The following is a 19139-nucleotide window of genomic DNA, read 5'->3' on the forward strand; positions in this document are numbered from 1 at the left end:
TGATGCCCCAGAGCCAACAGGTCTCTGGCTTTGTGCCATCACAACTGGGGCAGTGCTTCCCCACTAGCCAAGCATGTTTTCTGCCTAGTTTTGTAACACAGGTGCTCACATGCCCCAGTGGATTTGGCCAGGGCTGTTCATGCGGAGGTGGTGGGTTGGTAGGGAAAGTAGAAGCTTTTGCTGCTTCCTTCCTGCTTCTATGGAGATTGGGTTTGTGCTGTATTTTTACTTCAAAGATTTCTAAAAACAGGCCCAATAGGGGCCTCCAGAGGTGAACAGACACAGATCTTCAAACACTTATTGAATGTCCCATGTTTGGAGAAAACTGAGGCTTATCTCAAGGAGCCTCCGACTTTGACAATAAGCACCACGGGACTCCCAATTCTCACACCCTGGAAGACCTTACTGATATTTTATATAAATTGGTATGGCTGACCCTTCAGCTGGGTTTCCTTTTTTTCTTCTGTGGAAATAGAAAAGAGTTGTCTTTATGTGAAAAAGAGAACAATACTTCATTATGCTTCGTCCCTCATGTCTGCCAGAGGGGGTGGGGATAGGAATAGCAAGTCTGTGGTGCATTTAGTAGACTCAGAAGTGACCCAAGTCTTGGTGGGATTTTGGCCAAGGGTATGGAGAATTTGGGGAAAACATCTTCAAGGCTGTCCCTTGGCTTTGGGCCTTGCGGGAGCTTGAGGAAGCAGAGGCAGTTTGGAAATCCCCGAGGGCCATGAGGAAATCCCCAGGAGCTGAAGTGTCCTCAGGGAGCAGCCGCAGGACTGGAGCCACCGGTCAGGTGGTCCCTGAAGGCAGCCAGGACCTGACTGTGAGGGGACAGACTCCTGGTCTCAGCAGAGCTGACAAGCCAGATATCCCAGCTTGTGCCCATGGGACGGTGTGGTGTCACTAGACTCTGAGCAGACCGTTGAGTGTTCCAGGGCAGGGGCTGGGGGATTGCAGAGCCCTACGTCTCAGTGACCACCTGTGGGGCAGTGATTTGCGACCCTCTTGGATTGCTTGTCCCAGACCGCTGCCCACTGCACAGGTTCAAGGCGTCCCTGGAGTCTACTGTTTATTCATGTAGTCATCCACTCATCCACTTTATTCCACCCATAAGCACTTGAGTGCCTACTACCTGAAGGGACTGTTTTGGACTTTGGGGATGGAGCAGTGATAAAAGCAAAGTCTTCGCCGAGCTCATCCTTGCCTCTTCTTGCCCTGTCACTCCAGGGTAAGGCGAGAGGCCATCTTGCCGCCACAGCCCCCTCAGCCTCGACCTCTCCAGGGACGCCTCTTGGGGGCGGGACCGGGAGGCCAGCTCTTCAGAGGTAAAATCCTGCGGCCTCTGCGCGGGCGGACCTGTGAGAAGGGGGCGGCCGCCCTCTGCTGGGCTTCAGTGGCGCTGCAGGGCGGGTGCATCGCGGGGTTCCGGCGCATGTGCCGGGGCTGGCCCCGCCCCCGGCCCCGCCCCTGTGCCAGCCGTTGGGCGGGACCGGGAAGCACAAGCAGCAGTGTGGGCCGGGAGCAGAGTGGGCCCCCGCCAGCGCCGATCAGTCCCCAGGGCCGGAGCGTCGGGGCCCAGCCCTGGACTGCCCAGTCCTGGGCGTTCACCTTTCACCGAGGCAGGTTTCCTCTTACTTAGCCTTTCTTCCCCTTCCTGCCGCCATCCCTAGGCTTCTTCAAGGGGGTCGTCTGTCCTCTTACACTTTGGTACCCACTGCTCACCAATGTCCAGTAAAATTTCAAAAATAAATTGGGTACCTCAAAGGGTGCCAGTCACTGTCGTCTAAAATTGGCACTTCATAAAAGATAAGACATTTGTTACACACCAATAAACAAACAAACAAATAAGGAATAGAGGATAATCCTTCCCAAGAGAGGGAAAGAAGGCACTGGTGCTGAGAAAAAGCATCTGTCACCATAGTAGTGGGGAGCCCTCGTACCCCAGGAAAGCGTGAGTGCTCCAGGCCCTCCCCAGCCCTGAGAGCTGAGCGCTTGAAACAGGACACCCCCCCCAACTTCCCTAAACATTCTATTAGAGACATTTTATACATTGCAAATTAGTAATAACACAAGCCCCATACAATTAGTATACATTTAGGGAAACAGTGTTTATAGCCTTTTTTAAAAAAGAAAAAAGGGCTTTTGATTTAATGGAGAATTAGTGAAACAAATAGGGTCAGAGGAGTATTCTTTTGTTAAGATGTTAATTAGAACCGAAGTCTCATGTTTTCCAAACTATCTCCCTCTAAACCAGCCTCTTGAAGCTCCCAGTATCGTGGTGAGGAGACGGAAAATGAAGCAGGCATTGTGCTTCCCCACAGTGTTCATCTTGAGGTATTACACACCACTGCTAATTGAATAAGTGAAAGACTTCTTTCACTCCTCAGGGCCCTGTCTAGCCCGCCCCCAGCTCTCCTTAGCCACTCTGCCTGACCCCCAACCAGAGCCAAGGACCTTTCACCATCAACATGGGAGAGCAGAGCAGTTGATGTTGTTACTCTATCTGGATATCCCTTTGTTCTCCATTCTATTCCACCCTGCTTATCGTCTGTATCTTTCAGATCAGTTAGTTAAATCCAATGGATTTGAACACCTACTATGTGCCTAGTGTTGGGGAGTGGGATGGGATCTAAAAGAAGTAGGAAACCGTCCTTTCTGTCCAGGGAAAGAAGGCTTAAACATATGACACAAATAGATTACTATCAAAACATTAGTTTATGCTGTGTAGTCGTGGCATATGCACATTAAACTATAACAAATTCAACTATATGGTTGTGTAAGAAACTATATTACTGTAGTCTAAAACAGTAAACCTTGTATTTTGTTTATTTTAGTCAAGCTGTTCTTGAATGTATACATTATGCTTGTATGTGGATATATTATATATAATAGTACATACAAAACCATGTGTTCTATATTTTGTGAACAATTTAAGGGACTTTTAAGAGTAATTTTGACTATATTTTATTTTTGCCTTACATGCCGACTTTAGAATGTAACCCCATGTAGTATGTGACTCCACTGTATCTAATAGACCTGATCAAGAACCACCCACCATGTGTATGTGGTGATATTTAGATACAGACAGGGAGTGCTGTGGGGTTCTTTAATCTTTATTAATTTTATTGGGGTGACATTGGTTAGTAAAATTATATAGGTTTCAAGTGTACATTTCTATAATATTGCTTTGTGTGATTTTTAATTGTAATTTAATCACTGCCTACAATTTGCCTGGTGCTTTATGTGTACTTTCTTTTAAAATTCTCACAACCCTACCCTCCAAAAGTGGAAACTGTAAGAAGTTGAGCAACTTTCCCTTAGGTCAGACAGCAAGAAAGAGGCTGAGCTGGGATTCAGACCCAGGTAACTCCGTGCTTTTGCACGACATTACCACGCAGGCTTTGGGGTTCAAGGAAGGCTTCATAGAGGAGATGGGACTCCAGATAGACCTCAAGAGATGGGAGAGGTTGAGAAGGTAGAGGGGGGCTGATGGAGAGGCCTTCATAAGTCAAGGCTCTGGTAGTGATGAGGGAACTGGGAAGACCTGCCTGAGAGAGTGAGAGCCAGGTGGTCCGGGAAGAGGGAGATAGAAAAGTGAAAGTGAAGTGCAAGGAGGGGCCAAGTTATGGCCGTCCTGGAGGCAGGCCAGAGGGCCTGAGGTGGTCTGGCTGGCTGTGGGTGTGACTTCATGTCCCCCCAGAACCATCGGATAAGCTTATTGAAGACCTGGACCAGGCCCTGAGACAGCACTGACTTTGAGCAGCAGAGGGACTGGTTGTGCTTGTGTGTGAAGCTGAGCCGGTTGCCAAGGCCTCTAGTTTCCCCTTTGAAGACCCGCCATTTTCACTAAGGAAAGTGAAACTGACTTGAGATGCTCTCCACCAGTGACACCAGTCTTCTCAGAGACAGAATTGACAGGATCTAGTCATCCGGAAGAGAAAAGAGGAGGGGATGAACACATGGTTACTAGTAGTTTAGAACAAGACTGTGCAGACACAGTGACACCTCAGTCACCCAGAAGTCATCTTCTAGAGCACTGCTGAATGGCAGGTGTGCCGAAGAAGGCCCTTGAGCAGCCAACATAGAGGCCAAGTCTGCGTGTGGAAACCCAGGCCTTTCACTTACACCAGAGTCTGCCCACTTGTTCTGCTCTGGACTCTGTTCTCAGGCTTGGTTATCTGCTTTTCTAACCTTTGGCAGAAAGAGCATATTAGAAGGAAGTGAGACTGGGAGATAGGCATGCTGACAGGCCGAGCGACAGCTGACGGCCTGACGGGGTAGGGGACAAAAGAACTAAGAAGCAGACACACACACACACACACACACACACACACACACACACACGATGGGTGTTTGGCCTTCCTAACATGGGCGCATAGCGAGGCTTCATGTTGCCTGTGGCGCCTAGATGGGGCTGGTGCACTTTGGGAGTGGCTGGGACATCACAGGGGGTCGGGGCAAAAGCCAGGCTGGGAAGTCAGGAGTCGTCACCGTCATTCAGTACAGGAAGGAGTAGAAACAGTTGGGCTCAAGAGGGAAAGCTCAGAGTTTGAGACGTTTGAGAGGAGTCCAGAGTGTTTTCCTTAAGAAAGAGAGTCAATGAAATGTTTGTTATTTTTATGATTGTAAATAGCAATACAATTTAGAAAAATACTTAACAGAGAAAAGATATTGTCCCTAAAAGGGGTCGGCTTCAGTTACCTGTGATTTTGCTTATTGATGCCTCATTTGCCTGTCTAATGATCACACATAGATACTAATCGTTAAAACTTCCTGAAAACCTTCCTGCTGGATACTGTTCTTAGAGCTTTGCAAGTACTAATTCATTTAACACCTGCAATAACCCTACTTGGCAGACACAATATTATTTCCCCATTGTACAGGTGAAGAAGTTGAGGTACAGGGTTAAGCTGTATAGTTTACTGGATGGAAGAGCCAAGGTTGAACCAGGCAGTGGTGCTCCTTGAATGAGTCCTTTAAAGCAGTGGTTCTCAGAATCACCTAGACGCCTGGTTAAAACACAGATGCTGGCCCTGTGTCCAGAGTTTCCGATTCAGTGGGTCTGGAGAGGGGCCCTAGAATTTTCATTTCTGGTAAGTTCCTGGGTGACGCTGACACTGCAGGTCTGGAGACCCCACTTTTGAGAACCAAAGCCCATTCACTCACTGAGCTTTCACCAGTGTCATATTAACTGTGTAAGAGTCAGTGCAGCATAACCCTCATTTTACAGATGAGGGACATTTCAGTCACCTGCCCACGGCCACACAGCTAAGTTATTCATTTATTCATTCATTCATTCACTGACTCACTCATTGACGGAACAAATGGCACCTCAGCACTAGGCCTTATGCTGGCCTTCTAGTCGAGCCTTGGCTGTATATAAGAATCACCTTAGGGGGCTTCAGAATATCCCAGGGCCCAGACCACCCTCCCAGACCAATTAAATGGTAAGGGCTGGGGGACCCAGGCATCAGTATTTTTAAAGTCCCACAGGGGACTTTAAAATTTCAGTGTGCAGCCGAGGTTGGCACCATTGTGTCAAGAAAGCACCCGTCACTGTTCCCCAAAGAAGTCCTGTTCCCCTTCCCCAATAAAAATCTTTAAAAAAAAAAAAAAAGAAAGAAAGAAAGAAAGCACCCGTAACACAGAATGGACCCCAGAAGGGGCAGAGCATCTCCCCGGGAAGACATACCGCTCCCTAGAAAGCAGAGATGCGAGTATCCGAATGGCCGTGTGTAGCTGTGCTTGTAGTGAGTGGTAGGTGGGAGGCAGAGCTGGGCTTTGGTCCTCTCAGGCAGTGTTTAACAACCTTTTCACAGCACCCCTGTTTACAGGACTCACTGGACTCACAGGACTGGCCTGGGTGACAGGCCTGGGGTCTCTAGTCACCCTGGTTGGGCACTGGTTAGGAGACAGCTCTGCTCCAGGGCTTCCTCGCACTACCCCCACGCCACCCTTTAAAATTTTTTTTTTTTCCTGTAGAGGAAGAGGCAGGCCGTGATTGTTGCTTTTTTTCTGCAGAGCTGACAGCTTCTGAGACAGCTTCAAAAGGCCTGTCTTTTGGCTCCTCACCTGCTCCCACCTCCCATTTCAGCCTCTGGGGCACCCCCAGCCCAGCTCTGGGCATCCTGTGGTGCTAACTGGACAGCTGGGCCACGGTTTCTCTTCTTGAGGAGCCCTGGCTTTATACAGACAGCCCTTGCTCATTGGCCTGACACCCACAATTTCCTGTGTCTTCAAAGCCAAGGCCCACCCTCCCCACCCCACCTACCCCACCCTCCTCTGTGCCTGCGAAGTCGCTGGCTGTGTGGGGAGAGGACTGTATACACGGAGTCCAGCTGATTCCATGCATGTGCCCAGTGTGTTTGTTACCGCGAGGCAGCACCAGTGGGCCTCACACGGACGGTGCGGGTCTCTCCTCCTGCTGTGGGGCTGTTACTCGGCACCGTGGGCAGTGGGCTCTGCATGTTGTATTGGATGTGACGCTAGTGGTTGTCTTGGCCTCTGCCGCAGTAATTAGATGGCTGGGGTGACCCTGTGATTTGTGTGTTCTCAAGAACACTGTGCTGTGATTGAGTGTTCATGTGTGCTAGTGTGTGTGTGTGTGTGAGAGAGAGAGAGAGAGAGAGAGAGAGAGAGAGAGAATGCCTACGTGAACGCATTGTGCTTGTCTCAATCCTGGCCTGTGGGGCCGGGGGCTGCAGGTCTCAAATTCCTCTGCTATTTTTAGGGGCCATATCAGCTCAGCTGTCGGAGCTTGGGTGTGTGTCAGTAGGAAAGTGCCACCCTCCCTGTCCCTTGGCCCTCACCCTCCAGCCCTGCCTGCCTCACGCCCATGCCCTTACTCGGAGAGCCTTCGCTTCCCCTTCCCATGCTGTAACCCCCTCTCGGTATCACCCTTTTCCTCCTGGCGCCATACCTGGTACCCGCCGCTCTCCAGACCACTCACTCTCTCCAACTGGCTCAGGCCAGGGCTGGGCAGCTCCCGACGGGAGGGGCCTGAGGAGAGGGAGGGGCACAGGGGCGGGGCTGCAGCCGGTGCTATTTTGAGCTGCTAGCGGAGCAGCCTCGGAGAAGCGACTCCTTGCTCTGGGCTGCTCCCGGCCGGGCCATGCGGGTGAGTGTCCCTCTGACTCCCACCCTGGGAGTCCCAGGCTCCTCGTGCTGTTTCCTCATTTAAGAAAGGAGGAGCCTATTTGTTGTTAACCCAGATGTGGCCGAAGTAGGTGGCGAGGTGGGGGGGGAGGGCGGGCCTGGGGCTCTTCTCTGAGCCTCTTGGGGAGGGAAATACCCAGCTCTGGCAGCCTCACAACCCCTCTGAAATGAGGGGCCGGGCCTCCTGGGGCTGACTCAGGACTTCGGGGGCTTCCGAGTGGGCACCCTCTCCTAAACCTCAGTGTCCAAGGACTGCATCAGCCATCCCACAGGCTCTTACACACCTTCCCCAGCACCATTAGTGCTTAAGGCCTTCATTCCTTGCAATGCTATTTTCTTCCAGAACCCAGAACCCCAGCACTTCCCAGGCCTTTGGAAGTCTTGTCCGTGCGTTGTGTGGCCAGCATAGCCCTCTATCCCCTCTTCCTCCTGGTAGATGAAAGAGGGTCTTAAGAGGGGTGGTCCTTGGAGGTAGCAGGGACCCCTCCTTTCACTGTCCCCAAGAGTGGACTCAGCACCATTTCCTCCATTTCTGTGGCTCAGACACTTCGAAGGGGCACAAGATGGCATCTCGGGGATGCCCTGACTGACTTCTGTAGTCTGTCTCTTTTTTAGCAGAGATTACTCCAGAGGAGTAAGTTCCTTAAAAAAGCAAGTGAGGAGAGACATAGCTGCCTCCCAGTCTGTTCCGTTTCCCCCAATGCCACCCTCCCGGCCACCAAGGGTAAGATTTTCACTTGTGTCAGCAGTTGGCAGAGTGGATGGGCTGGCCTGGTGTGGAGGTGTATCAGGAGCCCGAGATGGGCTTGGGAGCATTTGTGTCTCTCTGTGCCCAAGGACTGCCCCCACCCCACCCACAAAGCTGGCACCAGGGTCAAGGTTTGTGGGCAGGCTGGAGGTGGGGCCAGAGAGATTTCTCACCCTGAGAAGTGGGTGCTTCCTGGTCTGGCTGACTCCCCACCCCGCCGCACCCTGGGGCCCTAGGCCACCAGCACCAGGTTGCACATTCAGGACCATGATGGCTGGGCAGATGGCAAAGTGCCCTGCAGAGGGGCAGTGAGTGTGTCCCCAGGGTAGGGAGGCCTCCAGCAGGTCTGGCCGTTAGAGGAGGAAGCCGGGGCCCTTTGCAACTGTGACGGCAGCAGGAAGCCATTCCAGTGTACCTGCTTCCTCTGCGCTGGCAGGGCTGGCGGCAGTGGCAGTGACTGCAGATGCTGGGCTGCTTTCTGTTCCACCTTGGGGTGGAGGAGGGTGTTCCCTGGAGGCTGGACCAAAGGGGCCAGGGTATCCCTGCCAGCCTCCTGTTGCTCTCCTCTGCCTGGCAGCGTGGCCTTCAGGCCACTCCCTGCAGAACCGCTGCTCCTCTCAAGCAGCTGTGTGAAGCTTGTTTGGAGGGGCAGGTCATCTATAGAAACTGTCCTTTCTACCCAAGCTGTCGTTCTGGCAGGTGATGTCATGGAAGGACAACAGTGCAAGTGAACCGGAAGGTGGGGGCAGGGCTTGCTTCCATCCCTTAAAGTGAGCCTTGGAGCTTCTTGCCTGGAGGGCAGACCTGGGTGTGAGTCCCAATGTGCCACTTGCTGCTGTGAGGCCTTGGGCAAGTCATGACTGAGCCTCCTTTTGTTCACGTGTAAAGTAAGAATCATACTAGTATCTACTCCAGAGGGATGTTGTGGGGATGAAATGAGATGATACATGTGAAGGGCGAAGCACTTAGTACATGCTCAATACAGGGTGACTGTCATTCCTTTTGTTACTGTTATTTCTTCCCTACACCTTCCTCCTCCCCTCCCCCCAATCCTTAACGTAAGTTGGTGCTAGGTTAGGACTGGCAGGGAGAGGGTCGCCTGGGGCTCACCCTGCACCTCAGGATGGGAAAGGAGAGAGAAGAGAATGTCAGGCCTCTTTCTCCTCCAAATGAGAGAAGCCCCGAGTGTTGGCAGAGGGGACGTGCCGTGACCGTTGGGCACAGGCAGCGGGATCTTCTCCTCTAGGCACTTTCTCTCTCAGGGCACCTGCTGCCCTTGGGGGCTCGCAGTCTGTGGGCCTTGATGCATTTGTCCAGGCTGGGCATTCCATGCCTGAGGAGTGCCTGGTGGGGGGGATGATTCTCCTGGAGCATTTGTGCCCCCAGTCCTTCCTGTGGGGGGCTCAGAGGATTGTAAATGAACGGTGGATGGTCCTTGCTGGTGACGCAGAGGGTAAAACCCAGCTTGGCCCAGCCCCCTGAGTGTTGGAAGCTTTCTGAGGCTGAGTGTAGATGGGTCCCTCAGCACATTCTTAGATTTCTTCTCTTCAAGAACAAATGCTTTTAGCTATTATCTCCTCTGCATTTTCTTTTTTTATTGACTATTTAGCCATCTTTACAATAGAAATAAACAGTAAGTAGCAAATATATAACAATATAAATACCAAGTGTCTCTATTGTATCTAATTCACACAGATTACAGGACTATTAATGATCAGTTTGTGTACGATTTAGATTCTGGTTTTTTTGATTGATGTTATTCTAGGTGGAGTTTTCCATTGGGGTACACTGGCCACATATTTGTTAGTTTAAATGGCAACATGACAGTGCAGTATACCGAAATACCATAATTCTCGGCATTTGGGTTGCTTCCAATTTGGGGCTGTTATATAGAGTGCATCTTTAAAAGTCTTGCAGGGTTTGTAGGTTTGGTTTTTTTCTTTTCTTTCTCTTTTTTTCCTTTAAGTCAGCTCATTGCATATACATTCCTGAAGACGGGATGACCAGGCCAGAAGATGATGCATTTTGTGGCTATTGTTTCTCCACAAAGAGCTACTAAGCAATTACAGAGTGACCCTGTCCTCCCCTCAACCCCGTGACACTGAGTTTACTATCTATTTATTGTTACCAAATGTAGAGATATACCTCCCTTGTTTTTCCCACGTCCCTGGGAATTGGGATGGACAAGTGTTATTCTCCATAGTTCAGAGCTGAAGGAAGAGACCAGACGGGAATAAGAGGTTTGCACAAAGAACCTCCATTGCAGCAATATCATACAACAAGCATTTATTAAGTGCCCACGGTCTGATGAGTAAACGAGAGTCCTGCCTGTGAGGAAATAGAGTCGAGGGAATGTTATGGATACAAAAACAGCTCACCGCGATCCTTCCTGGTTGTGAATCCCAGTGCTGCCACTTGTCAGCTGGGGGGCCCTCAGTAAGCTACCTCACCCTCTCCATGTCCTTACCTAGAAAGTGAGTTGCTGTGAGGATTCACTAGAGACAGTAGGAAGTGCCTACCACTGTGCCCGGCTCAGAGGAAGTGTTCCGTGAGCATCCGTTTCTCTTCCCGTCTTCCTCAGATGGGGAGGAGGTGGCCAGAGCCTCCGTGAGTGGCCGGATCGTGGTGGGGTCTCCCATTGTAAGTCTATAAACCCAGTTGGGGCATGTTGGACCCTAGTAAACAACCCACTATCAATCTGTGCTTTGGCTTGACCTAGAGCTCCTGAACCTTGACACTGAGGCAGAATATTAGTCCGAGTTCCCAACTAAGAGATGACTCCGCCCCCCTGACCCTGCCCTCTAAGGGAGCAGCAACACAGGCTTTGCCGTCGGAGTGACCTGCGTTCAAATCCCAGCTCCACCACTTAGCAGCTTTGTGACTTAATCTCTTTCTAAATCTTTTTCCTCCTCAGTCAAATGGGAATAACAATAATTCCCATGTCATGAGGCCATTGTAAGATTTATACTCGAAAATGAATGCTAAACACTTTTACAGGGCCCATATTATTGACGGGGTTCCCTAGTCAGTAATTCATATTGTTGGAAATGGCTGAACTCACTAGAGAGGGTACAGGTCTGCAAGAGAGGTCTTGGCTCCCAAGCACCCTTGCTCCGGAAAAAAACATGCGTCCCCAGCTCTGGGGCTGACTGCAGTGGAGACATGGCCACCATCTTTGGGACTGAGTCCCTTACCTATTCTGTACTGGATAAAGATGGGTTATTCTTAATCCTAAGCAAATCTTAGTTAAAATCCAGTGATAAGGAAGAGAGAACTATCCAGGCAATTCTGCACAAAAGCCACAGATAGAATTTCCTCTGGGGAGAGCCCCACATTTGTGTTCAGAAGGAACAGCTGATGCAGGGAAACGGGCCGCGTGTGAGCGGTGTCCTTTCAGCCTGGGGCGGATGGGCTCCTCCCTAGACAGCAGGAAAACCGGAGCAGGAGATCAAGGAACCAATGAATTCATTAAACAAACACACTTCAAGTCTGCAGCATATGAACAGGATCATAAAATAGAAAAGTCAACAAAGGAAATTAAAAATAACTCATTAAAAACAAAAGAAAATTCTTTTAATTTTTCACTGTGAATTCATGTAAGCCATCATAAGAATGAACCAGTTCTTACACGCCACTGAATTAATTGAACGGCTTCTTTGGATGAAGTCTCTCCTTAGGCTGTGGTACCTTCTGCCTGTTGATTTTCCAGAGGATCAGCTCTGGTTTCTAACCCAGGGATGGGGTTGGCTTTAAGTTCTCCAAGCCTCTGGCCTCTGGTGGGTAATGGTGTGTTGCAGGTAGAAGGCAGTTGTTGGGGTCCTGGAGCCGCTTCCTTAGTCCCATCCCAGGTCATAGGCCCAGAACTTTGATTTCCAGAATTAAGGGCTGGAGTACCTCTTCCCCACCCAGACTCCGAGGGTGCCAGTTTTAGAAAGGACTTCAGCCATTGTCTCGACTGGAGTCCTACAGACGCACACAGAGGTGGAGGGGCTTATTCAAGGACACACAGCTTTCCAAGAGCAGGAAGTTCTACGTCCTGTACCCCAGAAGGCAAGGGCCTTCTCTTTCCTTGATGTTTGATTCCTTACCTCTTCTCTGACCTTTTGAGCTTTGTAAACCCCCTCTGCTCCATCCCTTCTTTCCCCTGTTGCCCACAGTGTTGGTCCCGGCAGGTTCTGGCCTTTAGGAAGACTCCGAGTCCCCGAGAGACCTACCCGTCCCTGTTTCTTCTCTGACCCAGGGTGCAGGCGACTTTCGGTGCCATGGCCTTTTCATCAAGGTTCGCCTTCTGGGAGCAAAAGGAAAGTTGGATTTCAAAATCTTCATGCTTTTCCTATGTGCTTGGCATGGTGTGTGCAGGCAGGAGGCTGGCTTGTCAGACAGGGAGCTTAAGCTAGAGATGGACTGGGGCATGTGTGTGTGTGTCTTTGGGGGCTGGGGAGAATGACCAGGGGGCCAGTGATGTCACTCTTCTGTCTGGAAGGGCCCCTATGCCCAGTCATGCTCCTCCCCTGAGCTCCACCTCCAGTAAGCTGAGCTGCCTTTTGTCCCACTGGTACCCCTCTACGTTAACCTTGCCACCCTTCTGCTGCTCTGACTCACCCCTGGGAATGTGGGCCGCTGTGGAGGGGCTGCTGGGAATGGCTTTGTCTGAGGCTTCAGGACTGAGTCTGGGGGCTTGTGAGGCGAGAAGGAGAAGGAGCCAGGCCTTCTGGCTGCCTGGGTCCAGAGGGTGATTCAGGCTGCAGACCTGGGCGTTGCCTTGTGGCTGTGCACAGTTCCCAGCTGGGCGATGACCTACAACAGCCTTGGGCCCAATTTGGGTGGGGGCAGGGTGGTAGTGAGTCAGCCTCAGGCTAAATCCAGAGCTGAGCTCAGAGCTGGGCCTAGTATCCCAGACATTTGTGGGACAGCCAGTGTTTCCCTAATGCCTCACCACTTGGATAAGACGCTTGGGGTCCCCAAGCTCGAACCACTGGAGGGGGTACAGATTTGAAACTGGTGACGGACGTGGAGTGGACTTGGAATCTGGGACTTCCCTGTGCCCGAGCTAACAGCACTGCGTGCAGTAATGAGTGTGTCTGTGTGGTTTGTGAGCACTTGCCACCCCTCTAACCTGTGTGGCCCGGGAGCTAATGCACGGTGTGGTCCCTGGGGGTGGGGTGGGTGAGGGAGGGGCATTGGTGCGGGGGCAGCAGGCGCTGACCTCGACTCAGCCACTCTTCTTCATTCCCTCTCCGCCAGCCCCTCCCTTCCCCTTTCTCTGCTCCCATCCCAATTTCTAAAGTAGTAGATCCACTCTGATCAAGAGTGGCTATTTTCCCCACTGTTTGTGGCAGTGAGAACTAACTTTGAAGCTTGAACCCGTTGAAATAGTTCTATGGGCAAGATGCAGCTTAAACGCTGCAGCGGCCCATCGTACTGGTCAGTGACCCAAGCCCTGCTAATTAGAGCTCAAAATTCCCCGTGGCCGCTGGTTACAAATGGAGAGTCCCCCCGAGTGGATAATTGACATGACTCTAGGATCTTTTCCCTAGGAATCAAGGACTCCTTGCTGCGCTTCTACCGAATTGTGCCTGGAAAGAAAGGCAGGCTGGGGTGGGGCGGGGGGACAGGTAACAGACCCGTGGTTTTCTACAGTCCTAAGTGACTGAGTAAAGAAGGGAAATGAAATCCAGTAGGACTGCCTGAGCTTTTGGAGGGAGGTATGCTAGCGAAGGGGAGAGGAGAAGGCCCTCCCGGACTTGAGGCCTGGCCCTCTGGGTCTGTTCTGAGCCGTCTCTGAACTGAAAGAACCTTCAGAGCGTCCATATTATCTGTCCTTTTTTCAGATACGTTATATCTGCCTTTGGCCCCTGACTCTTGCTCTTCCCCTCTGACTCAGGCCAGCTAGGCTCCTGGGCTGAGCACAAACCCCTGGCCAGAGCAGCCAGAGCGCAGGCTCCTTCCTCCACAGCCCGCCCCGAGCCTTGGGGTTCCCTCCCTCAGATGCATGGTTGGCAGTTTTGTGGGGTCTGAGGTTGGGAAGATATCTGGCCTCCTGAATCCCTGTCTCTGCCCCACTTCCTGCTTCCAGCCAGAGCTAAGCCATCTGGTTGGGAAGGCACTTGGGCTCTGTGCTGGGGGAAAATCTTACGGAGCCTTGGAAGCAAGCCAGAGCCAGCCCCTGATGGGGCCACCTACACCGAGTTCTGCTGGCCCCCACTTTGGGGTTATTCCCTCTCCTCAGCCCCTAGTCAGGGGGCTCTTGTTCAGAGCACTTCTTGTCTGAGCTAGGAATGGCTCTTGGAGTTTAGCCTGAGGTGAATTTAGCTGTCTCTTTCCATGCACCCTGTCACCAAGGCTCTGAGGTCACTCTCATGGGTGGACCTCGTTTAGACAGCCCCAGTGGGCCACGTGGCTGGTCACTGAGGCCAAGGATACGTGGCTTTTGTCCCCACAGGGGTTTTTCATTCTGAAGTTGTCACTGGACAGTTGTGACCCCAGAAGAGTATCTCTGTTTCCCAGGATAACCCCAGTACCTCTGAACACTCAGTAGCTCTGCCCCTCAGGGAGAGCCCTCTGGGATGCTTGCCTGCTGCACTTTCAGTGCTGGGTCCCCCAACCGTGTCCTGCCAGTGACTTCTTTGTCTGCTCCCTCAGGTAAAGAGGAGGTCAAAACTGCACTGAAGCCTGGCCCTCCTGGCAGGGAGGAAGGGGTTGTAAGTGCTTCTCTGAGACCCCTGTGTGTGGGTGTGCTTGCCACAGCCTAGCCTGGGAGGCAGTGCCTTGGAGCAGGCTGGCACCGCAGGGTGGCTGGAGGGAATGACAGTAAAGGGGCAGGAAGTGCGGGCCTGTGTGATGCTAATCTGGGGTGTATGAAGGAGATGGGAATGCCAAGGCACTTGGGGGACCTCCCCCTGAACTCCCCCACCCCCTTTAGTTCCTACCTTTAGTTCTGGTTTCCTGAACCTTTAGGGCTGGAGCGGCTTGGGTGGGCAGACACTTAGACGGGGAGCACCAATTGAGAGCTCAGCTGTCGGGACTTTTCATCCTCCTCTGGTGGCACCAGACAGCGGCAGGGAGGAATTTCACTGCAGCTGCTGCTGTCTCTTCCCAGGACCCTGTCAGCTGCCTGGTACGGGTGACCTGGGGGCAGGGTCCAGCTACCCAGTGCCCCTAGCTACCCCCGACCCAAGTCATCCTGCCTTGGGATAGAGACCCAGAATAAAGCTGGACTCTTTCAAGGCAAGAGAAAGGAGATAGTTCCAGAAGAGCCAGGTCTGGAGACGTGTAGTTAGGAGAGGGCTGCTGTTGGCACCGGGGGTGGGAGTGCCCTGGGCCCTGGGCCCTGGAGCAGAGCTGGATCACAAAACAGATTCATCCTTCATTACCCCAGATGGTGCCTGTCCCAGCCCTCCACCCCCACTTCCTGGGTAGAGATTTGATTAGCCAGGCATTGTGGCTTCCACCTGACCTGTAAACAGTCCTGCAGGGCTAGCCTGTGATTTCAAAAGGATATGTTTGAGATATGGGCCGGTTGGACCTTGGAGTATGCCAGACTTTTTGTGAAAATGACGTGTAAGGTGCTTAGAAGACTGCCTGGCACGTCATCAGCACCGTGTAAGTGTAGCACTTAGCCATCATCCTCATCATTGCCATTGCCATGGCCATTGTCATCGTCCTCTGCAGTTAGAGGAGCAGGAGGAAAGCCAGAAGAGGGAGGGCGGGGAGGAGGACCCAGCAGCTCGGGCCATCAGCCAGTTCCGCAGTGTCCTGGCGTGCCTTTGAGCTCGCTCGGCCCAAGAAGTTGAAGAAGAGACCTTAAAGCCCTCCCCTCCCCACCCCTGCAGCAGGTCTACCATGTAGCTGGGGCCTGAGCTGAGGCCGTTTGGCTCAGCTCGGCTCAGGACGTGGGGCAAGCTCTCCACGTGGTAGCCGGAGGTCAGCCTTCTCTGTGAGCGTCTTCCTGCATCCAAGCTGAGATGACAGCTGGCCCCTCACAGTACCCAGGTGTACCCTAGAACCAAGGTCATTGTTTTGAGGGATCGAGGGCTCAAGCACAGCTCATTGGTGACAGGGCTTCGCCTGACCAGCAAGGAGCCACTAGGTTGACCTTTCTCCTCCCCCAGGCAATGTGGCTGGCTTTGCAGGGAGCTCTGCCCTGCCACTAGCCAGACTGGCCTTCCCAGTGGCTCCCTTGGGTCCACAGACAGTTATCGCCAGTGTTGGGGGAAAGGTAGGTATACCAGGCTGAGAGGCTGGCTGAGCCAAGGCCCTAGCTCTAGGGCAGAGTGGAGCGATGGCTGCTTGAGTACTTAACCCTTTGTGGGCCACAGCTGTCTCCTCTTCCTCCCATCATTCCACACACACACACTCTGGGAGCTCGGAGGTCTCCAGCCCTTGAGAGTTTTGAAGGAGGAAAACTGTAGAGGGACTGGCAGAAAGCAGGCTGAGGTGGAAGTTTCCTGGGCCAGCACTGGGTTTCTACAGTCCTTGAGAATGTGGGTGGAGAGTAGACAGTGGCCGCAGAGCAGAGGAGCAGAGAGGAGGAGACTTGGCATATCTCGGGACCAGGAATTGCTCCCTAACCATCGTTCTCATCAGGATGAGCAGGCTCTGGGTCTGACTGCCCAGAAAATCGGGTGATAGAAGGGACCACAAAGGCAGCAAGTCCCGGAGTGAGGCCTAGGATGGATGATAGGAATTGGTTTTTTTGACCTCTCCATGCTCCATCTCGGCTGTGTTTGGGCTGTGAGGGAGTCCAGGATGTGAGGACTGGGGCTTGCTTGCTGCCCTGATGGAAAGCCAGTATCTCTGGGTGCCTCTGGAGCCTCTGGGCACTGCTGGCATCTCACAGCTCCATGCTAAGCCTGGGAATAGACGGCAGGTGACAGCAGAACCTGCTGGTGCTTTGTGGGAGAGAGAAGCCACGCTCTAAGAGGCAGTTGTCCTGTCTGGATGATGGAAAGCCTCTCGGAGCTATGTGTTGTTTGGTGCATGAATGGAAGGCCTGTTCCAGGGCTAGGCGTGAGGTCGCAGCTGTTACTTCCCCTGCATGGGGTGGGCCCGGATGCAGGGGCTGAGGCTAATGTCTACCTGTATCTGTGTGACTGTAGCTAGAGGGCAGCTCAAAGGACGGCAGTGGCCCATCTAGGAGTCCTCAGCCTCCCACCAGCCCTGTACCTGCAGACACTTCTCAGAGAACCAAGAGTCCTGCACCCACACTCGCCATGAATGGCCTGGAGGCTCCCTCAGCAGAAGACCCGAGCGAGGACCCGAGCGAGGAGGCCCCCGGCCTGTCCCGGAAGAGAGTGGCGAACGCAGTGAGGAAGGTGGTGAGCAGGGTGCTGCCTGGAGAGGAGCCTGGGAGCTCCAGGGAGACTCTGAGCCGAGGGGTCAAATCCCCTGAGCACCCAGCTCGAGGCAAGAAGGGAGAAAAAGCAGCCTCAGGTCCCAAGCCACCACCCCCTCCTCCTCCTCCTCCCCCTGCTCCATCTAAGCCTGAAGCAAAGAAGGAGGCCACCAAGGATGAGCTCTCCATGGGCCTGAGGAGCCTGATGTCTCGGGGCAGGGGCAAGGACCACAAGCCCCGCAGCAGGCAGTCTCCTGGGAAGGGGGAGAAGGCCTCAAGCCAGGAGCCGGGCTCCTCAGGGAAGCCAGGCTCCCTAGCCAAGCCGGGAAGCCCAGAGAACCAATGTCCCCCGGCCCCACCGGAAGAGCTGGCTGACCCAGGCTCCGCTGGCCCGAAGGCAAACCTCACTGGATTACAGCATTCCAAGTCACCAGCCCCTGACGTGCAGCAGGAGGTACCCGAGTGTGTCACTAACCTCCCATGCCCCTCACCACCCTCGCTCGAGGGCCAGGCCCCCTCACAACCGTCTTCCCCAAGTCTCCTTTACAGCCCCGCATGACTGAGAGGCTAGGCCCAGGCCACTGCCAATGGCAGGATTGCATGGCTCTCCCAGACTGAATGCCTGAGCCCATGGTGGCCTGGGCGTGGGGATGAGACCTGCTAACCAGCATGCTGCTGTTCTGTGGGGTCGGGGCCTGGTCCCCAGCTACATGAGGTCAGCTTGAGGCTCCAGACCCCAAGTCAAGGACCAGAGTCAGCAGATCCATTCGAGGGTGGGACAGACAGAACGTGTGAAGATGAGCAGCGTCCGTATCCCAGCCACTCACCCCCTGTGCCATCTCTGAGCCTTCCTCTGTCAAGGGGGGACAACACAGGTCTATCGTCCTTCTGTAAAGCCCTTGGGGCCAGAAATATTTTGGAAATTAGTCATCGCTGTATCTGGGGATACCATACAGTGTACATCATGAGCAGCTACCCATAACCAAATGCGTTCGTGTTTCCACAACGAAACCTATAGAATGTTCATGCTGCAGAGAGATAGACTATGAACGGGCATTGCCACCAAAATAGTTAAGAATCTTTTGTTCTAGGGGGTTTTTTGGATTTTGGAATTGTAAATAAGGGAGAACATCTGCTGTGAAGGATAGCAGTGATTCCGGTGATAAATGCCCGCCCCCTCCCCCCCCAGTGCAGTCCCTGGTGTGGTGGGCTCGGTACCTTTTTCAGGTCTGGCCAGCGGTCCCCTCCGGCTGCAGGACTCTTGAGGAGCCCTGTGCCTGGGTAACTAATGGGCACAGTGGTCCCCCTTTGGATCTGGGGCCTGTCTATCTACAAAGTGCCCTCTGGGTGGGACAGGAGGCCAAGAGGCAGAGGGGAGGACCAAGGATGACCAGTCCGGCCCTTTCCCTTGGAAGGTGATGCATGCTTGGCTGGTCCTTGGGTTGGGGACAGTTCTCTTCAAGCTTTCCCATTTCGTAGACCCTTCTGAGGCCTCATAGGGTGTGTGTATGGCGGGGGTGCATCGAGTTTCACCACTGCTTCTCTGTGCTCTTGCATGTTCCTTCTGGCTGGAAGGGGAGGGGCAGGGGCATGAGGGGCAGGGCACAGCCTAAAGGCCTGTCCTGTCTCCTAGCCCTAGAGACCCTCCTGGGATTCCTAAGGCCCCGAGTCCGCCTTGCTCCCATGCCATTCTTCTTGGGCTTCACAGAACCTAAAGAGGAGAAGGCTGCAGCTTTCCCTACCCCTCCTGGCCTATTCTGAATCAGGGAAGTGACCTTCTGGCACACAGGACTTGGCAGGGGCATTTTGGCCTCATGGGCAGGGCATAAGGCAAACCATCAGCCCCTGAGAGAACCTCCAAGGGAGAGGCCAGCCACCCTCCCTCTAGCTCCCTATCCCTCC

At 53.0% G+C, this 19139-nt stretch overlaps 2 protein-coding genes across 4 annotated transcripts in view; both read left to right on the forward strand.

Moving 5' to 3' along the window:
• Nucleotides 1-19139, forward strand: part of LOC117013385 (unconventional myosin-XVIIIa) — an 82947-nt gene that overhangs the window by 13856 nt on the left and 49952 nt on the right.
• LOC117013384 (collagen alpha-1(XVI) chain-like) lies at nt 7090-17903 on the forward strand. Of its 3 annotated transcripts, none has more exons than XM_033090480.1 (2): nt 7090-7117; nt 17002-17903. In XM_033090480.1, the coding sequence occupies exons 1-2, from the start codon at nt 7112-7114 to the stop codon at nt 17794-17796; spliced, it is 801 nt and encodes a 266-aa protein (XP_032946371.1). In that variant the 5' UTR covers nt 7090-7111; the 3' UTR covers nt 17797-17903. The 3 variants fall into 3 exon arrangements, with proteins under 3 accessions (XP_032946371.1, XP_032946372.1, XP_032946370.1); XM_033090481.1 differs by lacking the exon at nt 7090-7117 and adding an exon at nt 12765-12978; XM_033090479.1 differs by lacking the exon at nt 7090-7117 and adding an exon at nt 13111-14604.

Source organism: Rhinolophus ferrumequinum, chromosome 21, assembly GCF_004115265.2.
Source record: "Rhinolophus ferrumequinum isolate MPI-CBG mRhiFer1 chromosome 21, mRhiFer1_v1.p, whole genome shotgun sequence".
In the NCBI taxonomy this organism is placed as follows: Eukaryota; Metazoa; Chordata; class Mammalia; order Chiroptera; family Rhinolophidae; genus Rhinolophus; species Rhinolophus ferrumequinum.

Coding starts and splice junctions, on each gene's coding strand:
- LOC117013384 (XM_033090479.1), top strand. CDS start 14,470: ATGCTTGCCTGCTGCACTTTCAGTGCTGGGTCCCCCAACCGTGTCCTG. Junction 14,605..17,001: donor CTGGCAGGGAGGAAGGGGTT/GTAAGTGCTTCT, acceptor GTGTGACTGTAG/CTAGAGGGCAGCTCAAAGGA.